General features: G+C 45.7%; 1 protein-coding gene and 1 long non-coding RNA gene across 3 annotated transcripts in view; one reads left to right on the top strand and one right to left on the bottom strand.

Moving 5' to 3' along the window:
• Positions 1-921: 921 nt before the first annotated feature.
• LOC310744521 lies at positions 922-20,990 on the bottom strand. Of its 2 annotated transcripts, none has more exons than XR_014539599.1 (2): positions 20,892-20,990; positions 922-1,439 (listed from the first exon to the last, which is right to left on the bottom strand). It is a non-coding gene; the product is annotated as an uncharacterized lncRNA (long non-coding RNA). The 2 variants fall into 2 exon arrangements; XR_014539600.1 differs by having other exon boundaries at positions 922-1,442; positions 20,892-20,960.
• The window catches only part of CCBE1 (collagen and calcium binding EGF domains 1), a 150,212-nt gene continuing 146,333 nt past the window's right edge, over positions 19,880-23,758 (top strand). The window contains exons 1-2 of the mRNA XM_083575796.1: positions 19,880-20,917; positions 21,149-21,229. Coding sequence (XP_083431922.1) covers positions 20,742-20,917; positions 21,149-21,229 — 257 coding nt within the window. The 5' untranslated portion in view covers positions 19,880-20,741. The remainder of the gene's footprint in view (positions 20,918-21,148; positions 21,230-23,758) is intronic.

Genomic DNA, 23,758 nt, shown 5'->3' with positions numbered 1-23,758 from the left:
GGGTGAAAAAGCATCCCATGCCTTATAAGGAGGGTTAATAGTTTTATATAACCATAGCATGACTATGTGAGCATTTTGCCACCTAACTTAAAAAAAAAAAAATCACAGGAAATGTGACCAACTGACATAAATGCGTTTCCTAAAAGTAGAGTCTTTAGTTATGCAACAAATGCAGAGCCCTCAGGTCATCCGAAACACGTTATCTTTCCACACATCTAGAAGTACCTCATTGGTTTTCAGACAACCTGTCAAGCAAAGAGTAACAAAAGTGTAAATTCACTCTGGTCAAATTCCAAGTGGGAGTTTTGCCAGTGGTTTGCTGAACAGGAGTAAAGAAGGGGGATAAATTTGATTTAGTTCACAATAAAAGGTGAACTTCTCTCATTCATTCTTTACAAAACAAAATCAAAGCAAACCATAGATCTCTTTCGAAATTCGCAATCCATGAATTTTTCTCCAGCCAAGTAATATATACAAATGTACATATATGTGTGTAAAGTGTGTGTTATAATGGATGTGCTGGTGAAAGTAATGTGCAAAACTGCCATATATCAGGCACAATTGCATTGCAAACGTGTGTATATTAGACAAGAATTTAGAAAATGTACACTTTAGGAGAGAAATTCACACTAAATTTTTGATGGACTTCCCTAATCAGAGGCAAGTTGTTGCTTCCCTTTGGCAACTTTTTGGAAATCTCTTCCAGTCAATTGCCCAGTCAGCTGGGATCACAGCAGAATAGACTGGACATATTATCTTGCCAGCTACTCAGCTTATTGAAACTATTCACACAAGAACTGCACATGCCCTATAAAGTGAAGGAAGATGCAAATAGAATGTGTGGGATTATAGTAATCCTGTCAGAAAGAGATACTGTTGTAATTTCACCTTTGTTGATAGAACCACCAAGCCTGAATTCCCTTGATGGTCAAAAATGTTTTATTATTTAGCATTCTTTTCTACTTAGATCTCACTGTTAGTTATTGAGCAAAAGCTCAAAGCAGGTTGTTGTTGTTTAGTCATTTAGTCGTGTCCGACTCTTCGTGACCCCATGGACCAGAGCACGCCAGGCACTCCTGTCTTCCACAGCCTCCCACAGTTGGGTCAAACTCATGCTGGTAGCTTCAAGAACACTGTCCAACCATCTCGCCCTCTGACGTCCCCTTCTCCTTGTGCCCTCCATCTTTCCCAACATCAGGGTCTTTTCCAGGGAGTCTTCTCTTCTCATGAGGTGGCCAAAGTATTGGAGTCTCAGCTTCAGGATCTGTCCTTCCAGTGAGCACTCAGGGCTGATTTCCTTCAGAATGGATTGGTTTGATCTTCTTGCAGTCCATGGGACTCTCAAGAATCTCCTCCAGCACCATAATTCAAAAGCATCAATTCTTCGGCGATCAGCCTTCTTTATGGTCCAGCTCTCACTTCCATACAGCTCTCACTTCCTACTGGGAAACAAAGCAGGTTATGCTCACTTTAAAACTTCCATAAACCAACAATAAAATATCCATTAAACAATCTATAAAATGCAATGTTAAAAGTAGGTTAAAAGTAAAACGCCAGCACCAAGAACAACAATTTGCCTCAAGAAGAAGCAAAACATATTTTAGAAAAAAAAAGTCCCCCCAAATCCATCCATCTTAGAGCTGTTCAGGTAAGGCACAGCCTTCAGGGAATGTGTGTTGCTAGGAGTGTGGGTGTCATATAATTCAGTGCTCATCTAAGCAGGGCCAGCCCACTCATGAAGCAAGGTGACATGACTGCTTCAGGTGGCAGGATCCACAGGAGCAGCAGACCTGGCTGTTTTGCCAATATGGCATACAGTGGCACCTTGGTTCTCAAACTTAATCTGTTCCAAAACCAAAGCGTTCCAAAACCAAGACGCGCTTTCCCATAGAAAGTAATGCAAAACGGATTGATCCGTTCCAGACTTTTAAAAACAACTCCTAAAACAGCAATTTAACATGAATTTTCCTATTTAACGAGACCATTGATCCATAAAATGAAAGCAGTAATCAATGTACTGTACTATAAAATAAATAAGACAGTATTTGTAGTCACAAAAACAAATTAACCGAAAAAGCCTCAAAAACAAAAACGCAAAATAAATAGCAAAAACAAAAGTTCCAAATACTTGGTTCTCAATCCATTCTGAAATGTTTGAAAACCAAGGTGCAGCTTTTGATTGGTGCAGGCGTCCCGGAAACAATAGCCGACAGCCGCATTGGACGTTCAGCTTCCGAAAAATGTTCGAAAACTGGAACACTTACTTCTGGGTTTTCAGTGTTTAGGAACCAAGGCGTTTGAGTACCAAGGCATTTGAGAACCAAGGTACCACTGTAATTCCATTGATTAAGGTGGAAATATCTTTGTCACAATCAATAGTCAACAATAATTGATGAAAACTGCATGATATACCGGGGAGAATGCATGATGTGTAGCAAGATGAATAAACTTGGTGGTGGGGGGCATTCAGCACTAGTATGGATCATTGTGAAGCTACCCATTCATTACTGTCTGGGGCCAGGTGTCAGCTTCGCCTGCTGAACAGCCTTGAAGGACGCAGAGGAGACGGCACTGATGAGATGCAGCTGGCTTCAGCCTGCCTGAGCGCAGCTTCTAACACTTGTAGTTCTTGGCCTTGCGTTGCTGCTTTCTGCTCATCTTGACCCCCCTCCCCCCCCCCGATCCCATGCTCTTTGGATTATCTGACTCCTGGAGCATCTGACCACATGGATTGCTGTTTGCCTGAGTCTAGGACTGGAGCTGGCTTTGGATGTACACCTCAGAGACTCTTCTGGTTGGCAGGCCCCCCACTCCACGGACTTCTGCATGTTGTTGCTCAGCAAAGAAACCACAACGGATGTGTAGGGAGATGAAGAAACATTTTGAGGGGGACATTTAGGACTAGTATGGGTAATTGTGAAGCTACCCATTCATATACATTCTTTGTATATTGTAAAGATAAAGGGACCCCTGACCATTAGGTCCAGTCGTGGCCAACTCTGGGGTTGCGGCGCTCATCTCGCTTTATTGGCCGAGAGAGCCAGAGTACAGCTTCCGGGGCATGTGGCCAGCATGACTAAGCCGCTTCTGGCAAACCAGAGCAGCGCACGGAAACGCCGTTTACTTTCCTGCCGGAGTGGTACCTATTTATCTTCTTGCACTTTGATGTGCTTTCGAACTGCTAGGTTGGCAGGAGCAGGGACCGAGCAACGGGAGCTCACCCCGTTGCGGGGATTTGAACCACCAACCTTCTGATCGGCAAGTCCTAGGCTCTGTGGTTTAACCCACAGTGCCACCCGCGTCCCACTTTGTGTATTGTATTGTTGTTTCATTGCTATGGCCGATGGCTGACGCAAATAAAGATCCATTTATTCATTCACACCAATTAAGAGTTGGAAAGCAAAATTTTAAAAAGGAATGTGTGGCTTGGCTTTCTTTCATATGTCACCTAACAGAGGATTCTTAAATGTAAAAAGGTAAAGGACCCCTGGATGGTTAAGTCAAATGCGACTATGGGGTTGCAGCGCTCATCTCGCTTTCAGGCCGAGGGAGCCAGAGTTTGTCCACAGACAGCTTTCCGGGTCATGTGGCCAGCATGACTAAACCGCTTCTGGTGCAACGGGACACCGTGACAAAGCCAGAGTGCACGGCAATGCCGTTTACCTTTCTGCCACAGCAGTACCTATTTATCTACTTGCACTGGCGTGCTTTTGAACTGCTAGGTTGGCAGGAGCTGGGACAGAGCAACGGGAATTCACTCCATCACGGGGATTTGAACCGCTGACCTTCTGATCAGCAAGCCCAAGAGGCTCGGTGGTTTAGACCACAGCGTCACCTGCTTCCTTCCTCTGTCCTTCATTGTTTAGGCGTGCCACAAAAGTCAACTGTGCCTCTGTAGTAAGAAGGGAACTGAAGCCAGGAGCTGCAAATCAGCTTAATTGGTTTCCCTTTTTTATTTAGAAGACAACAGCTGTTTGTTACTATAGAAATATCCATCACTGAGTGAACTCAGAAGTAGAGGAAATAAAAAAGTTATGTACAATTGGTTCTTGGAGGAGAACCCCCTCCATCATATATTTATCAGACAAATATTTTAGATCTCTGATCCTGGAGTCTATCCCAAGATTCAGTCACTCAGTGGCTCAGCCACAAAGCTCCATGGGTGGCTTTGTGCAACTCACTGTCATCGCAGTCTGACCTACCTCATTGCATTGACATGCACACCCCATTAACAGACAAATGGAATGTAATGATTACACATTAATTTCAGAAAGCCAATTTACTCCTAATATCATGGACTGGCTGGATGCACAGGAGGAGTGGGAGGCACCAGCTGGAGAACCTACAAAGGAACCCCCAGAAGAAGAAGGCTCAGAGCCAGGGGATTGGTGGAGGATGACAATGAGTGGCAGGAGGAGGTGTTGGAAGCTGAAGAGATAGCAGGGTTTTGTGAGCAGGAAGAGTATGTGGCAGAGAGCAGTCCAGAATCAAAGGCAGAAGCAGAAGAGGGTAAAGAGGCAGAATGGAGGCAGGCTGCTGAAGAAACCAGGAAATCTCACTCTCCTGCTACACCCTCTTCATTTCTCTGCGTGTTCTGGAAGCCCAACACCTACATACACACAGCCCAAGCTTGCACCCCAGTGAGGTCACTTTGGTGCCACTAACGCAGCAGAAACAATACAGGAAGTAGAAGTTATGAATTACCGGTCTCTGCAGCCACAGCAGGTGCTGTGATTCTCCAGAGGTTTGACTTTGCTCCTTGAGGTGCACTCCATTGTCTCTCGAGACAGATGGATGCCAACAAATCATTATACCACGCTGGTTCAATGAGTTGGTGTGATGAGTCACGCAACAGGTAAACAGGAGCTGAGTACCTTGGGGATGATGATGAGTGCCAGACCTCTGAGGCCACTGAGGTAGACGAGAACATAGGGCCCCCACAGAGGGTCTACGTGCAAATACCTCTGCAGCTGTTTCTTGTGCCTCCCATCAGCCTGTCTGCAAGCCATTGTGTGGGTTTACTTGGGCCTTTCCTTATGGAAATGGACGATTTGTCAAGCACAACGTTCCCTTTGTATGGTCTTTGCGGTGTGTGTTCAGAAACCTGTTTGCTCCCATGGCAATCGGCCACTTTTGATGTCATTCGTCCAGAAACATGGTTTGTCAGATTATAAATAGCTTCTGCCCTGACAATGAATGTTTTCCAGGAAAACACTTGGAAACGTTGCTTTGAAATGGGAGTGAGCAAGTCAAGGCAGTTGAGGCCAACTGCACAGTTGTGCCAAGACATGCACCATTAGGTTTTATTTGAGGGTTTCCTCTGTTGTTTGGTAAAAATGAAGCCCAATAGTAACTTCTGCAGGGTTTCTAATTGCACATGAAAATCAGAGGTGTATGCAGCGTGTGTGCATGTAGGAAGTCTGGTGAACTTGCTGCTGTGGGCTCCTTTGAGAGGAAGGGAAGGAGCTAAATTTAATAATAAATAAATAAACAAACGGGTCTGCGTAGGGTGGGCATGAGGTCTGCTTCTGCTATGCTCCCAGTTTGCTTTACTACATGCCACAGTGTGGTGTGGTGGTTAGAGTGTTGGACTAGGACCTGGGAGACCAGGCTTCAAATCCTCCTTCAGTCATGAAGGATTGACCTACGGATTGACCTTGGACCACTCGGCATCTTCTCAGTTTAACTTAGCTCACAGTATTGTTGTTAAGATTAAGCAGAGAGAGGGAGAAGTGTGTATGCCAGTTTCAGCTCCTTGGATTAAAGATGGGACATAAATGTAATTTTAAAAATATATATATATTATTATTCAGCACATTTTTTCATCGCTTGATACAATATCTTAAAGTGACTTTGAGACAAAATCTATTTAAATGTCAAATTTAAAAAATGTACAGAAACAAACCCAACCAACCCAATAAATAATTCCACAGGCTTAATCAATTTTTATTTTATTGTTTCATTATGCTGTGGCTTAAACAGGGTTGCTTTCGCTCTCTGGAATCGATTCCATTGGCTTTCCATATTTGTTGATTGTTTCTGTGATACTTTCCTTTCCAGTTTTCTCCCTTGGAACCGTTGCTTTGCTTTTGCGGTTGTTTCATTTGCTGTTACACTGATTCTTGTTTTCTTGGGACTCTGATATTGTTTTGTTTTGCACGTCGCCCAGAAACCTTTTGTTACTGGATGACTGATAAATGGGAAGTATGGAATGAAGTTCTAGACAGTGGTGGTGATAGTGACATTTCAAGAACATTGTAAAGAAAGGACATGTCTATCAGGGCAAATGGTGAAATAAATCCTACTTGTTCTGAGTAACAAATACCAAGAAGAAATAAGAGAGGGATGACCAACGCCTTTATGTCTTGCTCATGAGATTACAGTAGCGCTAAACACGAAGAAGTGTCCCTGTTGGTGCCATGGGTCAGTGCATCTGGCTCTAAACCAGAAGGTTGGTGGTTCAAGCCCACCTGCATGCTGTGGGCAGGAGGTTGAAATAGGTGGCCCTAGGGGGTCCCTTCTAGCTCTACAACTCTATGATTCTGTTCTAAGCTGTGAAATGCTAGGGAGAATCAATGACTGCACCAAGCCCAATGATTTGAGGATTTCCCTTTGTTCTTAGATCTTCATTCACTGACTTGAATTAAGTGATTTATGCTTCTTTTGGTTTACAAGCATAATTTTTTGGGGGGTGGGGAGGACAGCTCAAGCTTTTGCGTGGCACCACTGCGGAAGGAACAGTGTTTGGCAACCACAACGAGGCTGGTGGTTAATACTTGCCAGATTTCTTAATAGTACAAAATAGCTATTCAATAGGTATCCAACAGCCTCAGATGCACTCTTCCCAGAAATGCGTGAACGCTCAAGTCCAAGTTGTGTGAGCCTGGGAAAAGAGGGAGGGAAAGGTCATGTTTGGTATTAGAATGCCCCCCAGGCTTTTGTGGTCATTGCCATTTAAGATGCAAAGAGGAGAGAGGACTGGTAAAAGGGACAAACTGCATTGCCAGCTTGTTCTGCTTAGTTTGTCTTGGCGGTGATCCTGTAGATTCTGCTGGCAGAAATGCAACAGCTGAAGCTTAGCTGTACTGTACAGTACTTCCCTGCCAGGGATGGTGGCACCTGCTGAATGCCTCTTGTACACCTGACAAAGATGCCCTGCCAGAGTGACAGGCAACCCAAAGGGACTGAGGAGCGTTGACTTGCTGCTTGGTCTTGTAGCAGCACCCAGAGAGCCAGCAAAAAAACATGAGTCTTGCAGCAACTTAAAAAGACTAACAAATTGATTGAGGCCCAAGCTTTTGTGGACCTCAGTCCACGACAGCCTACACCGTAATAAACTTGTTAGTCCTCGGGGTGTCACAAAAGTATTTATTGGCTTTGTAGCTTACTTAAGCTGTGTAATGCATTCACAAGTGGGGCCAGGGACGCGGGGGAGGAAAGATGAAGTGGTTTCCTGTAAAATCACAAGGCAGCGCTGATGTAGGACAGTCACAGGCATTACTGAATCGGTAAAAGGGAGGGATTTTTTCCCAGTTTTTTGTTTTGTTTTTAAGAAGCTTTTAGAAGAGTAGCACTTCGGTATGCATGTATAATGGGCAAATGAGCGTGTTGAAATTATTATTATTATTTATTCAAATCAAATCATTGCAGGTAACGGCCAGCATTAAGAAAACCAGATTGGAAGCATATGGAACACATTATTCAAATGTGTATAATAGGGTAAAAGAGAAAGAGAGAAAATAGGAGAGTGCAATAAAGCTATTTATTCAATTTATATCCCAACCTTCCTCCTGCAGGAGCCCAGGGCATCAAAGTGGTATATTGTACAAAGAGATATATTATATAAGGATAATCTATAGCAGCTATATTCACTGAGGTGGAGCACACCATCGTGCAAGTTGACACAGAAATCCAATTTTGTTTGGGGTGGTTAATTTCCAAGTGTGCACAGGATCGAATCTCTAGTTGTTTGTGTCCATGAAGTTAGTTACGTGAGAGCCGGTTGTGCTTATTTATTGCTGAATAATTGGCACTCTGTGTATGTTCGGCAGCTATCCTACCCTACTCCACTGAGACTGTTTTCGCAAATGGTTTTTGCACCATGAATGCAGGGCACGAGCCAGACAAAATTAAGGACTTTTATGCCCCATTGATTTAAATAAGAAAAGCCCCTTTAAAGAATTTAACTCTGGATAGATTGTGCTTGTGTTGTGTTGCGTGCTCTCCTTCCCCCAAGGAACAGGGAGGTCAAGGTGACCTCCACACCGCTCCACTATCCTTTTCCTTTGGAAGAGAGAGCATCTTGGTGCTTTTGAAAAGATCTGTTTAATTACAAATGTCCGGGTTAAGAAGGCAGTGCAAGGGCAAAAGGGGCAAGCACGTGGGCAGGCAGCACAAATTCCAAAGCAGCTTTCACACCCATTGCCTCTCTACACTGCTGCCAAATGAAACTGGGTTCAGTTCTCTTTTCCCATCCTGCAGGATTAGCTATGCATGGAACAAGCGCTTTCAGTAGGTCGGGCATTTAGTCTCGTGATTACTATACAATTTGATACATTCTGGTGCTGGAGGAGACTCTTGAGAGTCCCATGGACTGCAAGAAGATCAAACCTATCCATTCTTAAGGAAATCAGCCCTGAGTGCTCCCTGGAAGGACAGACCCTGAAGCTGAGGCTCCAATACTTTGGCCACCTCATGAGAAGAGAAGACTCCCTGGAAAAGACCCTGATGTTGGGAAAGATGGAGGGCACAAGGAGAAGGGGACGACAGAGGATGAGATGGTTGGACAGTGTTCTCGAAGCTACCAGCATGAGTTTGACCAAACTGCGGGAGGCAGTGGAAGACAGGAGTGCCTGGTGTGTTCTGGTCCATGGGGTCACGAAGAGTCAGACACGACTAAACAACTAAACAACAACAACAGGGCAGTGCCCTGGGCTAAGCTTGGCTGGTGACCCTGAGCAAAAAAAAGAGAGAAAGACCTTGAATTGAGATAAAGAGAATCGTACTTGCTCAGCAGCCACCAATCTGCCTTCTGTTTCTGCCAAAGTTCTGGGGATACTGAAAAGAGTATCGCAAGTCTGGTGTGCTTTCAATGCAGGTTTGAAGAGGGTTTGAAGCTTTAATGATGTACAGGCTTTTGGACAAAACTGTTCTTTATTCACATTGCATGGTTGGTAAAATCAAGCCAGGGAAGGTTGGTTCGGTTAGCAGAGCAAGGGATTCCAGGGGCAGAGTCATTTCTCTCCAGAAGGGGCTGGTGAACTAGCCAGAGGTTGAGCCTCAAGGGATCTCTGTGGCCAGGAGTGCTTTCAACCAGCTCTGGCTGGTATGACCATTCCTGGACTGGGAGAGCCTAATGACAGTGATCCATGCATTGGCAACCCCAAGACCTGATTGCTGGAACACACTTTATGTGGGCTTCCCTCGCATCTGGTCCAGAAGCTGCTGCAATTACTGCTGTGGCCAGACTGCTCGCAGGAGTGCATTACTAGCAACATGCTACTCTGCTGCTGGGAGAGCTGTTCTGCTTTCCGATTTGCTATTGAGTCAGGATCAAAGTTTTTGTCCTAATTCATAAAGAACCTGGGCCAAAGTAAAATAAGGACCTCTCAGTCCCTTGTGTTCTACCTTGTTCCCTGAGAACCTTTGATGGGGCACTTCTGGTGGCAACCCACTTCCCTGGAGGTTCAGTTGGCCTTTGCTAGGGGCTAATTCTTGAGTGTGGCAGCTCCTGACATGTGGAACTCCCTGCCAGTAGAGATGTGGCAGTAACCCAACCATCCCGGCCCTCTTTTGTTGTCTTTCGGAAATCGCACTATTTGGACCAGCCTTCACAATATGTCCCCCCCCCCTTTAAACCAACCAATATGTACTGATGTTTTACTGGCATTTTAAATTGTGCTTTATAGATATTTATAGACTGGTTTTATTGTATTTTATGTGTTGCAAGCCACCCTGCTATATAGTATTTTACAAAAGAGCAGATAATACATTTTAAAATAAATAAGAAAGAAAGAAAGAAAGATAGAGGGGGTAAAAATGGATTTTCAAAGATGTGATTCATTGTCTAATCTAGAAAATCATCTCTCCCATATCTGAATGTTTCCTGACTTAAGTTCAATAAACTCTGAAGTCTTCAGTGCTTCTTGGAACAGAACATGTTTAATCCTTTTTAAAAAAACCAATAATAATAAAGTTGGTCTCACTCAGTTTCCAAGCCCCCCAATCATCATCCAAACCACTATTCTTAAGTGTTCTTAACCTCAGTAATTCACTGCAGAGAACCCAGGCCAGTAACCAAGTCAAAGTATGAAAAAGAAGAGAATGGTTTGCTCCTGTTTGTTTTGACGGACTGCAGTCCTACAGGCACACCATTAAGGCTGCGCTTTGCTGCAGAAGGATTAAGCTCACAGTGAGCAGGGCTGCAGATAAAAAGACCAACATCAGAACAGCACTAGCTCAATATATTTTGGTCCCTTGGTCAAAAAATCAGAATGACAGTCTTTCCACACCAGCTAACACAGAGCTGAATAAATCCACCCGGGGGTTCTCCTGCACAAAGCCTTGTTGGAAGGGAGGAAAGGTGAAAAAAAAAAAAACATTACTGAGTCTTTTGCAATTAAAATTAATCATAATGAAGCGGGAGAACATCCCAGTGGATTCTGCTCCATGGAGTAGATTGTCCTCCTTCCACTCTGCCACACTTAAAGGCGGGCAGAATCTGATGCCAGAGGTAGCTGCTGCCCTCCATCTTTTTCTGATTTTTTGACTGTTATCTTTTCTTTTTTAAAGAGATGAGTTTATTCCTTTCAGGGCTATAGTGTTCAATTGCTTTGTCAGATCAATTTGCAGAAGCAACTTTTCCTCAATTGTATACAGGCAACTCCCTATGTACACATGTTCAAAGCATGCACACACACAAGCATCACCCCAAACCCGCATGTGGCACACAAAGGGGCAAAAACGACCCTTAAAAAGTGCAAAAATGGCATGAAAACAGCTCCTAGCAATCCCCCGGGCCTTTGCAAATGCAATCCCAGGAGCCCCTGCACCTTTGGAGAGCTAGAGTTTGAGCAAGGAAGTTTGGAGGGAGCAATTGTGCTGTCTACCACCCTTTTCAATGGTGTTGCCAATATATGCGGTTTCACTTAAACTCGCGATGCCTCAGAACGTAACCCCCGCGTTAACGCAGAGCTGCCTGTATTCATTTGTGTTTCTCTCTACGACTGTACTGGCCCTCCGCTTTTTCAATGAACAACGACTCTCAGGAGAGCAGGAGGGAAACACCCTAAATGACCACATTCCTTATGGGTTGATCACAAAGACGATGTTGCACAGAGGGGAAGGAAGGTCTGGCAAGGGGTGGATTATGTGGGATATTTGATGTTTTAGGTTAGGGTCTAAGCCAGGGGTCAGCAAACTTTTTCAGCAGGGGGCTGGTCCACTGTCCCTCAGACCTTGTGGGAGGCTGGACTATACAGTATTTTTTGGGGGGGGGAATGAACGAACTCCTATGCCCCACAAATAACCCAGAGATGCATTTTAAATAAAAGCACACGTTCTACTCATGTAAAAACACCAGGCAGGCCCCACAAATAACCCAGAGATGCATTTTAAATAAAAGGGCACATTCTACTCATATAAAAACATGCTGATTCCCGGACCGTCCACGGGCCAGATTTAGAAGGTGATTGAGCCGGATCCGGCCCCTGGGCCTTAGTTTGCCAACCATGGTCTAAGCACTGTAGGTGCAGTTGGTGGAGGGAGGGGGAAAGCCCAGGTATTCGTTTCTGGGTTGCGCTTGGAAAGTGTGCACGGAGGAATAAGAAGTTTATACAGCCCCAGGGACTGTTTATCTTCCTTCTCCCACGCTTAGAAGGATGACCTGAGCCTCATCAAAGAGGTCAAGAGTGATGAAGCACGAACAGCTCTGATCCTTTCAGGGTGACTGATAGGCAGCAGGACGTTTTGAAGGCTCTCACGTTCTTCAGCTCAGAACTTCTTGTAACGAAACAGGATTCCTATGTAAATAAAACAGTCTTATCTAGTGCCATACAGTTCACTCTATCTGCAGTTGTTTTGCACTGAGTAAGAACTGGGTCTTCCAAACCACCATAGATACTCATGGGGAAAAAATGCTTTGTCTTCTAGATTGCTTTTGTACAGAAATCCTCCTTGATATTTTCTCCTTAGTCAGCAGCTTCCCCCTTTTTTCAAAGGGGCATTTTTAATCAACCGATCTTCGTTTTTGGTGGTAATCCAAGATGCGAGCTGTAATTATGTGTGAAATGGGGAGAGTTGTCTCTCATGCCTTTCCTTTCAGTAGCTGAGACTCTCCTTAGAGGCAGGGTGGTATTAAGAATGCTGTTCTTTACTATACAAAGGCAGTTCAGAATTAAAGCCCTTTCAGGAGAGTATCTGTGCTTCCGAATTAAAAAAGGGGGAATGGAAGGACACACCAGGTACTCCCCATTCAAGGGCAGTCGTAACATGAGGCAGAGAGTGGTAGCTGACTCAGACACAGGTAATTTGGGCACTGTTTAAGGGCAGAACGTATTTAATCTGAACCTCTTTAGGAACAGATAGCGCTGAAAAGCGATATATAAATATCAAGCAACAAAGCCAGTGTTAATACTTTTACCACCTAGCCCAGAAAGCAGTGCTTTGTTTTGTGGTTTGTTTGTTTTTTTGCAACAGCAGCCTTGCAACTTTATGTATATAGGAAGACTTTCTAAGTCTGTCCTTTCTCATTGAGGAGAAAACACCAAAAATGGAGGGTGTGTGTGTCATTTTTTGGCCTGAAAGCTGCCTGATCTTTAAAAAAGTATATTAAAAAAATGAGCAGAGTTCTAATGCTACCCAGCAACATTTAGCACCTTGACAGCAGACTGAGCAAACAAACATTCACCCCTGCCCCCTCCAGGAAAGCAGCCTACTTGAAGTTGGACATGCCTGATCTACAATACTATTTTATTTATTTTATAGTACAGTACATTGATTATTGCTTTCATTTTATGGATCAATGGTCTTGCTAGATAGTAAAATTCATGTTCAACTGCTGTTTTAGGGGCTGTTTTTAAAAGTCTGGAACAGATTAATCCATTTTGCATGGCTTTCTATGGGAAAGAGCGCCTTGGTTTCGGAACACTTTGGTTTCGGAACGGGCTTCCGGAACGGATTAAGTTTGAGAACCAAGGTACCACTGTGCCAAGATTGCAGGTTCGATCCCCATATGGGGCAGCTGCATATTCCCGCATTGCAGGGGGTTGGACTAGATGATCCTCAGGGTACCTTCCAACTCTATAATTCTATGGGTCTATGATTATGTCTGGCAAGCTGAAACGTGTGTGCAAATAGAACATTTGTCATAGTGCAATGCAGAATTCCAGCCACTAGGACACATCCTGCATTTTGCTTCATATATGTCACAAGAAAAAACGAGTTCCCTTGATGCATCTAGTTCAGCATTCTGTTCCCAGCAGCAGCCCAGCAGCTTCCTCAGAAGCAAGGATGGTCATCCCTGGCTATTTGTTCTGGCACTTAAAAGTATAGATAGATAGATATTCTGTTCAGTGACTGCGGCTAGAAGTCACAGACAAGTGGGACTTGCAACAAAAGGTTGCAGTGTGAAATGCTGAATCCCATTATCCTATCCACCACCTCTGGTTTTCCATTTCCTCTCCCTCCCTCCCTCTTAACAGTTAGCATTCCATACCCATTGAGTATCTCATTACGCTGTTTGGGAAATACCCCTTCTCCACTCCCCAAACATATACATTTTTAGTACTTCTGTAAATTGTGGAGTTTCCCTGAATCTGCTGCTACCTCCCTTTTGTGAATGACTGATGCTGTTTTGGCAGTGTAACGATCCACACTCAGAGAATGAACGTTTGCCACGCTTATCATACAGGATGAGTTTCGGGCCAGCCATACGTCTTAGTAACGTGGACGATTCATTTGCGCACGTAAGCAAAGATGATTGCGAAAGCCATTTGGCGTATTAAAATTAACACAAAGAACAGCCTGCACTGCCAAGTTAAAATAAATAAATGTTTCTGCATACAGAATAGTTTACAATTGTGGCATGCGGCACAACAAACACACCCATTACGAAGGAAAACACACAAGCCAGCCGAAGTGTGTTCAATTTCTGTTTAAACAATTCCGGGGAGAATTGCTGACATGCCCTGCTAAATTCTTTGGCTCGTATCTAAAAATGCTCCCAGATTTCTTTTTCAGCTTTCCCCCATTCTATTTCTGCTTGGTTGTTCAAGTCAAAGTTAAGGCTGCCTTAGTTCAATGGAGAGCATCCTCACAGCAGAAAACACTCTGAATTTACTTAAGGAAAACTTGTGCCAGATTATTTCTGCCTGGGGCAACATAACTTCTAATATTTCCTTGACTGCATCGTGGTTCTTTTTAGGATGTAGCCCCTGTTCTCTTAATGGATTTGGCTGTTCGTTCATTACAAAGGAGATAAAACAAGATCAGAGCCACATCTTTTCTGTGTTAGCTAGTAATATGATTACCAATGGCAAAAAAAAGGGGGGGAATCCACTGCATAGTATCAAATCATGAAACTTGGTTGGGGTTGTTGCTGAAGAAAGGATTATGATTAAGGCAAAAATATTGCAACTCTGAGGATTACTTCTAATAATCCATCTGGAGCCAAGGCGACTCCTTGAGTGTTTAATTAAACAGAGCATTTGCAGACATTAGGACCTTTGTTAATTAAACAAAAGCAAACAGAATGGCTGGCTGAGAAATCACACTGTATTATTATGATAATGATTATTGATATTATTGTTGCTTTCAGGTTAGCACTGAATTATTCTTCTGTCAGAAAGAGTTCCATGTAGTTAAGAAACCTGCACACTTTTTCTCTAATCAGCAAATATTCAAGTCATAAAAGATATCACCCTTATCGGCTGCAGAAATTAACACAAGATTTTATAAATGAAAAGCAACCAAAATTGACAAGTCCTTCCAATCCTGCTTACCAGGGCTGTTTTATTCATTTATGCATTTAAACCCCAGTTTTCCTTTGAGTAGCTCAAGGCAATGTGTCATGCCTCCTCAATCTATGCTCACAACAATCCTGCGAGGTCTAGCACTGTAGGAGATGTTAGTACAGGTTAGGTCAAACAGCCTAGGAAGTTTGGAAGTTCGTCTCTCTCCCCATGCAAACCCTTTCACAGGCAAGTTTTTCATCCAAACACAACACCAACGGGCCTACTGGCCCCACACCCTAGACATGCAGTGTTTGTGTGAAAGAGGGCCTATATATGTACACGGATGTACATATATATATGTCGGGGCCTGGCTGAGCGGTGGCTGGATACCGATGAATGGGCACCGGGAGAAGCGCGGTTGGAGACTGTCTTGGAAAAAAAGGATCAGTGAACTGGAAGAACCTGTAACAGCTGGTAGACAAGAATCAGAGGCAGAAGCTGCAGGATTGGAGAGTGCAGCAGAACAGGTGCAGGAGGAGACAGAGATAGGTCAGGCTGGTGTAGAGTCCAGGGCTTCTACACCTCGTCCTCCTGCCCCCACCTTCCCTGCTCTATGGACTCCCAGGACCAGGCTAGGACTGAAGAGAGAGGAGCAGGTGGTTACATGCAGGCATAGTCTTCGCTTGCTTGCATGCAGTTCAAGTGGGGGAGATACATAAGCAGAGGTGGAGGGGTTTGTGTCTCTCTGTTTCTGCCACTTCCTCATTGGGTGCACACCTAGGAGTACCTGAGAGATGTAGGACTCATGGGCATGCATTTTCCTAACTTGTAAATGTACCTCTGACAATAAAAGAGTTTATTCTTCACTCTGGATATTCCTTGCCTGACAGCACTATGACAATACTGGGCTTCTACATTTGGGTGGAAACCTTGACCAATCAGGGTTCCTGTTTGCGTGGAAGAGTCCTGTGCACTTACAACTGTATAGGACCCCCCCCCTTATACAAACACAAACGTGTGTCCAATCAGTGTGTTTGCATTGTAGGGCATGGATGGTAAAGATAAAGGGACCCCAGACTGTTAAGTCCAGTCGTGGACGACTCTGGGTTGTGGCGTTCATCTCGCTTTACTGGCCGAGGGAGCCGGCGTTTGTCCGCAGACAGCTTCTGGGTCATGTGGCCAGCATGACTAAGCCACTTCTGGCGAACCAGAGCAGCACATGGAAACACCATTTACCTTCCCGCCGGAGCGGTACCTATTTATCTACTTGCACTTTGACGTGCTTTCGAACTGCTAGGTTGGCAGGAGCAGGGACCAAGCAATGGGAGCTCACCCTGTCGCAGGGATTCGAACCGTCAACCTTCTGATCGGCAAGCCCTAGGCTCAGTGGTTTAGACCACAGCACCACCCGCGTCCCAGGGTATGGATAGTAGGCATGATCATATCCACCAAACTCGGTCGAAGAGGTTGCCAGGCAGCACTGCTGTTTTTAATTTCTTTAAGCTTTGCCTTGAATGTCCTGGCAGAAAGGTGGTATATAAATGCTGTTAACAGATAGATAAATAGAACATGTTTTAAATATAGGATGTTTATACACTCCGAAATATCACTCCTGGCTTGAGACGCCCTTCCTGAGAAATTGTGCTGGGGGTATACGGCAGAGAAGCAAGAGACTTCTAGGTTCAACATCCTGCTTTAATTCCCTTTGTTAAAAGGTGTCTGGAGATAAAAGCCTGCCTGGGAGCAACATCTTCTGACCTAGAAGCTCTGCCCCTTAACCCCAAATGCAGCAGGGTTGCCTGTGGTCATCCAGTCAGGAGGGAACATTGTGCAAACTCCCCCTCCCACACAATGGCAGACTCTTCGAAAAGGGCAGCAATAGTACTAGCAGAATCGCCACACCAGAAACACACTGCTCAGGCTGAAGACCACAGACACTTAAGGACAGGGTTTCTACAGGGCAGGGATGGAGAAACTGTGGTCCTCCAGATGTTGTTGGACCCCCTCCCATCAGTGGTCAAGGATGATGGGAGTTACAGACTGACAACATCTGGAAAACCACAGGTCTCCCATCCTTGTCCTCGAGGACCAACTGGTTAGATGTTCAGGCAAGCTTGTGCCATACATAGTCCAGTGGTGGGTAGAAAGCAGCTCTCTGACTGATTTGCAGTAGATCAACAAGGATTTTGTCTCCCAATTGTTTAGTAATACCCCTTATAATTCAGGCTGCTGAGTTTAAGAAAGCACAGGGGGGAAACCAGGAGTGGATTTTTGTGTGAAAAGACGGTGAGCTCAGTTCTGCTACGGAAAAGACTCTCTACCTCCTTTAGGAGCTTCTTAGTGTAAAAAAAATAAATCAGGCAGCATGGGCGTAGCCAAGGAGGGGTGGGGGGGAGCTGCCCTCCCCCAGATGAAGTGAAACAATAGAAAGACTTAACTAACTGACCAATCACGTCAGTTCTTCCCCACTGAACAAAAGCTCTGCCCCCCACCCTAAGAAATATCCTAGTGATGCCCATCTCAGGCAGTCCACTTGAAGCATGATGGGAAAGGTAAAGAGGCCAGTGTTCAACACAGAGGTTGTACATATGCATAAAGTAAGGAATGAAGGTGGAACATAGCAGAAAATCCATACCAACTCTTGTTTCTAAGTGCACCTAATGCAGCTGCTGCCATTAGGTTTTTTTTAATATACAGTGGTACCTCGGGTTACAGACGCTTCAGGTTACAGACTCCGCTAACCCAGAAATAGTACCCAGAAATAGTTAAGAACTTTGCTTCAGGATGAGAACAGAAATCATGCGGTGGCAGCGGGAGGCCCCATTAGCTAAAGTGGTACCTCAGGTTAAGAACAGTTTCAGGTTAAGAACAGACCTCCAGAACGAATTAAGTTCTTAACCAGAGGTACCACTGTACATTGCAGAGGAGAAAAAGAATAAAACCTAGTAGGTACAAACAGGCTGAAACTGCTTTATACTGAGGCAAAACCATTGATCCACCTTGCCCAGTACAACAAACTCTGTCTGGCAGCAGCTGCCCAAATCCTTAGGCAGAAACTTTTCCCTAATCCGCCCCTACTGTTTGACATCTTTTTTTTGCAGTGGAAATGCCAAGGATGTTAACAGGGAGCTTTTGGATGAAAAGCACATGCTCTATTTCTGAGCTAGTCTTTATTTAATGATCAAATGAGAATTCCAAACATTCAATTTTTCACTATATACTTTGTAGCTGCTAAGGTGTTACGATGTCTAACTCAGTTCTGATGAGAACTGCTGCGATATTCTGGTTCTCCAGTGCCTCTTCTGTGCAAACAGACATAAGCAATTACATTTGTTCGCAGAGATCTATGCTCTCTAGTACTGGGCAGAAAACGTAAAGCAAAGGTTGACTCTGGACTCCATCATAAAAACTACCAGCATTAGTTCTTGGAATGGCTGGCTCTGCTAAATATCTTTCCCTGCATAAGCAGGACTGCAAAGTCAGTGATCAGAGAAACAGATTAAGACAAAGGTGTTTTTTTAAAAAATATTTGAAATCCTTGAGGATGAAAAATAACATGAAAAAGAGATATTTCTAGCTCCCAACTTCATGGGGATTAAGATCCTTGCAGGGAAATAGGTTGGGAGACTCGAATGCGACAACTGTTTTCTCCTTGATTTCATGAACCAGACAGATATTGAATCCTTGTCTGGCAGTGCCCCCGGAGCAGGGCTTTTGGGCAGAAGTCCAGAGTCCCACTAAACAGCCCCCAAATGGAGCAGAGCTGACTCAACATCCTTAAAGTAAGTGAAATAAAACACACTACTCTCTTAAGATGGGAGTTCCCTGTACAGACGATTAAGTCTAGAGCCTAAACTTGCTTTTACAAGTTTGTGGGTGCTAGACACCCTAGATTTCTGGGTCTAGATGGAGTCAGAATTTAATTAAGACTAGGTCTGGGTCCCAGGCTTATGTGCATTAAGCTAGACCCTTTGTATTAGGCTGTGTGCTGGACAATGCTAATCCCCTGGAATCAACAAGTTGAAAGGCTAACTTCCAATGAGGTGATGGCCTGGGGTAATGAGCCATAACTCATCGGTGAGAGTTGGCAAACAGGCAGAGCCCCTTTCACTTCACAAATAAAGTCAGAGGAGATGTGATTTAGAAGAGTTTGCAGCAGGAGTGATGTAATGTAGAAGTAAAGCAGCAGGCTGGAGAGAGAGACAAGGACAATGTTGATGTCTGCTTGGATCCTAGGCTGCACCTTTGGGAGAAGCAAGACGCTCTTGGAGTGCAATGTTGGGAACGCCTCCATCGTAGGCTCAGGTTGTATAATATATGTGTAAATAAGCCATATATCCTAAAGACACCACAGTCCCCACTGTGCCTCATTTCCAAAAGGAAACACGGACCTTGTGTAAGCCCACCTGGAACCTCACACTGTGAGGTGGGGTGTAACATTATTTAACTGCACAACTTGCACCTCTCCATCTGCTCACACAGCCTCTTCCTTTTGCAATTGCTAACTCCGCAAGTTAGCTACACAACTTCTATATCTTCTGTTCACCCCCACTCCCAATCCTCCTAACCCCTGGATGCTTCTTTCCACTTGCCCATCTGCAACCTCTGGCTCCCTCCCCCCCCTTCCTCCATTCAAAGCCTCCTGGCCATTCCTGACTCTATAGCTCCTGATCTAGCCTGAGTCCCCCAACCCCACCCGCCTTTCCAAAATGCTTGGCTTAATCTTCTGGCTGCCTTGGAACATGCTCCTCCTGTTATAGCTGGCTCTCTCTTCTATCCACCTCCAGGTTCTTTGAGTCCTCCTGCCTGGCCTTCTTTGGAAAACCCCTCCCGTTCCTTCCTGGAAAGATGGTTATGTCAGACCAGCAGGTTGGGTATTAGCTGTAAAAACACACACACAAAAACCCTGTCCCACATCCTGCCATAGCTGGATACTCCTCCTCCCTTTGCGCACATGCTCTCCCTACATCTCTCCCCCCCCCCGCCAAATCTCTTGGCTAGACAGAAACCAAGTTTTGACCCACAACTTTTAGATCGCTTCCTATCCTGCTCCTCTGCTGTACCTCTATCCTTCCTTTTCATCCTTAATCTTCGAGGAGCCTGGCTCCTTGTCTCCGCCCCCCTTCCAGCGAGAGAAGCTACTTCTCCCTTGCTGCTGCCCCAGATCCCTGCGCAACAGCGGGCCACCCCTCCACCTCCAGATCCCCATCCCTCTTATCTCCTATCTCCTGGTGAACTGTGTGTGTGTGTGTGGAGGGGGACCTCGTAACACCGGAATCCTCCCTCTCGCGTCGCTTTGGGAAGGAAACACCCCAGCCCCCGTCCGACAGGCAGCCTCTCCGTGCACCAGCTGGCGACCCCTTTCTCTGTCCTCTCCCCCCTCCTCTCTCCTGCCCCACGAGCTTCGGGGGGAAAGCCGATCTCCCCCAACACTTCCTGGGGTCGCCACCCTCGGCGACATCTGGCTCCGTCTCTCCCGCTTCCCCCCCTCTCCGCTTCCTCGGCGGGCAAAGCAACCCAAGATCGCCTCTGGGAAGCATCTGGTCGCCCTCTCCCCCCATCCCTCTTTCCTCTCCTCCGCGCCTGGCCAAGCGCCGTCCATTGCATGTCTCTTCCCTCCTCCCGCTGGTCACGCCGCCGGCCCCAGTGACTCGCTCCCGCCGCAGGGGGCACGGCTCGCCTCCGCCTCCCTCCCTCCCTCTTCTCTCTCTCTCTCTCTCCGCGCGCCCTCGAGCGCGCCACGCAGCCGGAGAGGTCGGGCGCTGCGCAGGGGAGCCGCGAGGCCGCCCGATGGTGCTGCGGGGCGGCGGCGGCGGAGGTGCCCGGCGCCTTCTGCTGCTGGCGCTGTGGCCGCCGCCGACGTCGCCCAGCGTGCTGCGCCTCTGGCTGCTGCTGCTGGGGCTGCTGCTGCTGGCGGCGCTCGGGCATGCGTGGACCTACCGCGAGGAGCCCGAGGAGAGCGACAGGTGGGTGGGACGGCGGCTTGGAGGGCCAGGGCGGCGGTGCCGGGTGTGAGGGAAGGGCCTGCCCCGCGTCTCCTCAGCTTGCCTTCTTTCCCGCGCCCCGGCTCCGAGTCCGGGGCTCGTGCGCCTCCGCGACGGCCGGAGCTGCCCCCGGAGGAGACGTGAAGGGAATTGGACTTTGGACGTCTCTCAGGCGACGGTTTAAGCACGGTCTCTCTCTCTCTCTCCTCGCAGGGAGGTCTGTTCCGAGAGCAAAGTGGCCACCACCAAGTACCCGTGCCTGAAGCCCAGCGGAGAGCTCGCCACCTGCTTCAGGTCAGTCCGCGCCGCCGGTCGCCCGAGCGCCTCTTTCAGCCGCCGCGAGGGCGGAGCGAGCGGGGCTGCGCGCGCGTTTGCGCGGGGGGTTCCTGAGGCGCTGAGGAGAAAAACGGAGTGGGGGGTTCGAGGGCAGAGGCTAGTTGAAGACCCCCCCCCAAATATATCCTCATACACACACACATATATATCTCACACAGGCACCATACTTCTCTTTTTTTAAGTTTTTATTATTAAAATAATTCAGCATTAATATACACGTTACAAACATACAAACATACATTTCATACAATGCTTTAAAATGTTCATACATACCCACACTCAATCCCACAGATACTTCCTTTTCCCATCACCATCCCTCACCCCACCTTTGTGTTAGACTTCCAATCTATTCAATTGCAATTTCTTTCCACTTCTATTACTTTCTTTCACACACCTTTAACCCAATTTTCTGCTTCTTTTTCTGTTACACATTGTTATCCATCTTATTTAGTATTTCAGTATTTAAAACAGAACTTGTTTATTCTAATAGGAGTTCTGATTTTTCAGGCACCATACTTCTCATTTGTGTGTGTGTGTGTGTGTGTGTGTAATATTATCTATATAATATATCTATCTATTAGGGTTGCCGTATTTCAAAAAGTAAAAACCAGGACAACGCTGGTTTTTAAGGAAACCACCGAAATTGTTGAGCTTTTTTGAGGAAATGCTCCAAAGTTATTGAGGTGGGTTTTTTTTAGTCAAATGCCAAAGACTTTTTCAATTGACTTGCCTAAGATCCAGGACAAAGCGCCACCTTTCAGAAATCACCACTCCCATGTCAATTCTGCCTTTGAAATCCTGGTAATGTCCAGCCGTACGGCAGCCCTAATATAGATATAATGGGCATATCCGGGATTTGTCCATTGGAAGTACTGGGAAACATGTCTGCAAATCGGTAAAAATGTCCTGGGAAACCCAGGCATATGGCAACCCATGTTGGAAGTGTTGATTTTGGGGGGCAAATTTCCTTAAAAATAGCTCAGAAACTTCAAATTTGCCCCCCCCCCAAAGAAAACCTCAGCAACTTTGCCAAAGAAAAAGCTCAGCATATGTGTCTGGGTTTTCACATTTTGAAATATGGCAACCCTAATCTATCTATCACACAGGAACCATGCTGCTTCTTCCACCATGTGTCTGAGCCCCAGAGGCTTGGGACCATCCCTTGTTTTATTTATATCTTCATTAAAAAGTATTTATTTTTACTGTTTTATTTGTAGACCACTTAATCACAGGCGTCTCTGTGTGTGTTGTGCAAGGAAATCAATAGTACAATGAGGTTAAAGGTTAAACTACACAACCAGAATTCATTTAAAATGCCTGTTGAGGTCGGGCATGAAATTAATATATTCCTGCTGAAATCAATATATTAATATGATCGCTTAGTATTAACAAAAGAAGAGAAGTGTCAAGCGGTATGCAAGGATAACACTAAAAATAAATAAAACAGTGATATTAGAGCAGAGAAGAATGGGGGATCAGAAATAGCAGCGTTTGATCTTCTGGGTTAGGGAAAGCCTGGGCAAAAAGACAGATCTTCACAAGATGCCTTGTGAACAGAGGCACCTGGGAGACCATGGTGTTTAAAAGCACACCCCTGAGCATGTGTCATTTTCCTTCCTACGCCACTGCCCAGAGAAAGGGAAAGGTGCACAGAGATAGGGGGGGAGGGAGAATACACAGGTGAACAGGTAGCAACAGGAAGAAGAAGTAGCAGCAGCAGCAGAGCTTGATGGGCCTCAAGGGTTGACAAAGGGCCCTTCTGGGCTGTGGGCCTTGGCAGGCGCCTGGGGTGCCAAACGCTGGTCTGGTACCTTGGGCTGAGAACCCCCCTCCCATTGTTTGGCAGGTGTCTATCACCTGACACCATAAGGACATCATGTGGTTGACAGGTGCATTGTTCTGCTGACTTGTCAAAGTGGGGCCACAGGGTATGTGGGCATGTTTAGGAATCTGTCCTGCCAGTTGGATCCAGTTCCCTACCCCTGAGCTGCCAGCAAGTTCTGTTTCCTCAGCCATTGACGCTTCTGTACATCTCCCTTGCTTGTGGGTTGGTGGCTCTTTCTCTCTCTATGTGAGATAGCATCTCAGGGCAGGGCTCTCTTTGCACCCCGAGACTTCCAGTTGCTCAGCTGTATTATAAAATGTGAAGGGAGCCTTTGCATTGGGGGGGGGGGCACTTGGAAGAGTTGAGTGTCAAGGAAGAAACCTTGATTGCCTCTGGATCCCTGGCATTTGTCTGGTGCGTGTTTACATACACAAGTTTCCACACTTTAAGCCAGTGTTTACTGCTTCAAATCTGGAGTATATCCCAGAACTACTCTGCTTAGAAATTAATAATTGGACCTAGTATAAGCTCAGTAACAAACAATATACCAGGCAATTTTCTATAAGGGGGTTGTTATTTATGGCTTAAATTCCTGCATACGTTTACTGTGATGCTGCAATGGTGCCTTTTTTGATTCTGCAAGTGCAGGCATACAATGCTAA

The sequence above is a fragment of the Podarcis filfolensis genome, assembly GCF_964270895.1.
Source record: "Podarcis filfolensis genome assembly, chromosome: 11".
NCBI classification, from domain to species: domain Eukaryota; kingdom Metazoa; phylum Chordata; class Lepidosauria; order Squamata; family Lacertidae; genus Podarcis; species Podarcis filfolensis.
Note: the sequence above shows the minus strand (reverse complement) of the source record. Positions and strands in the feature narration are given on the sequence as shown.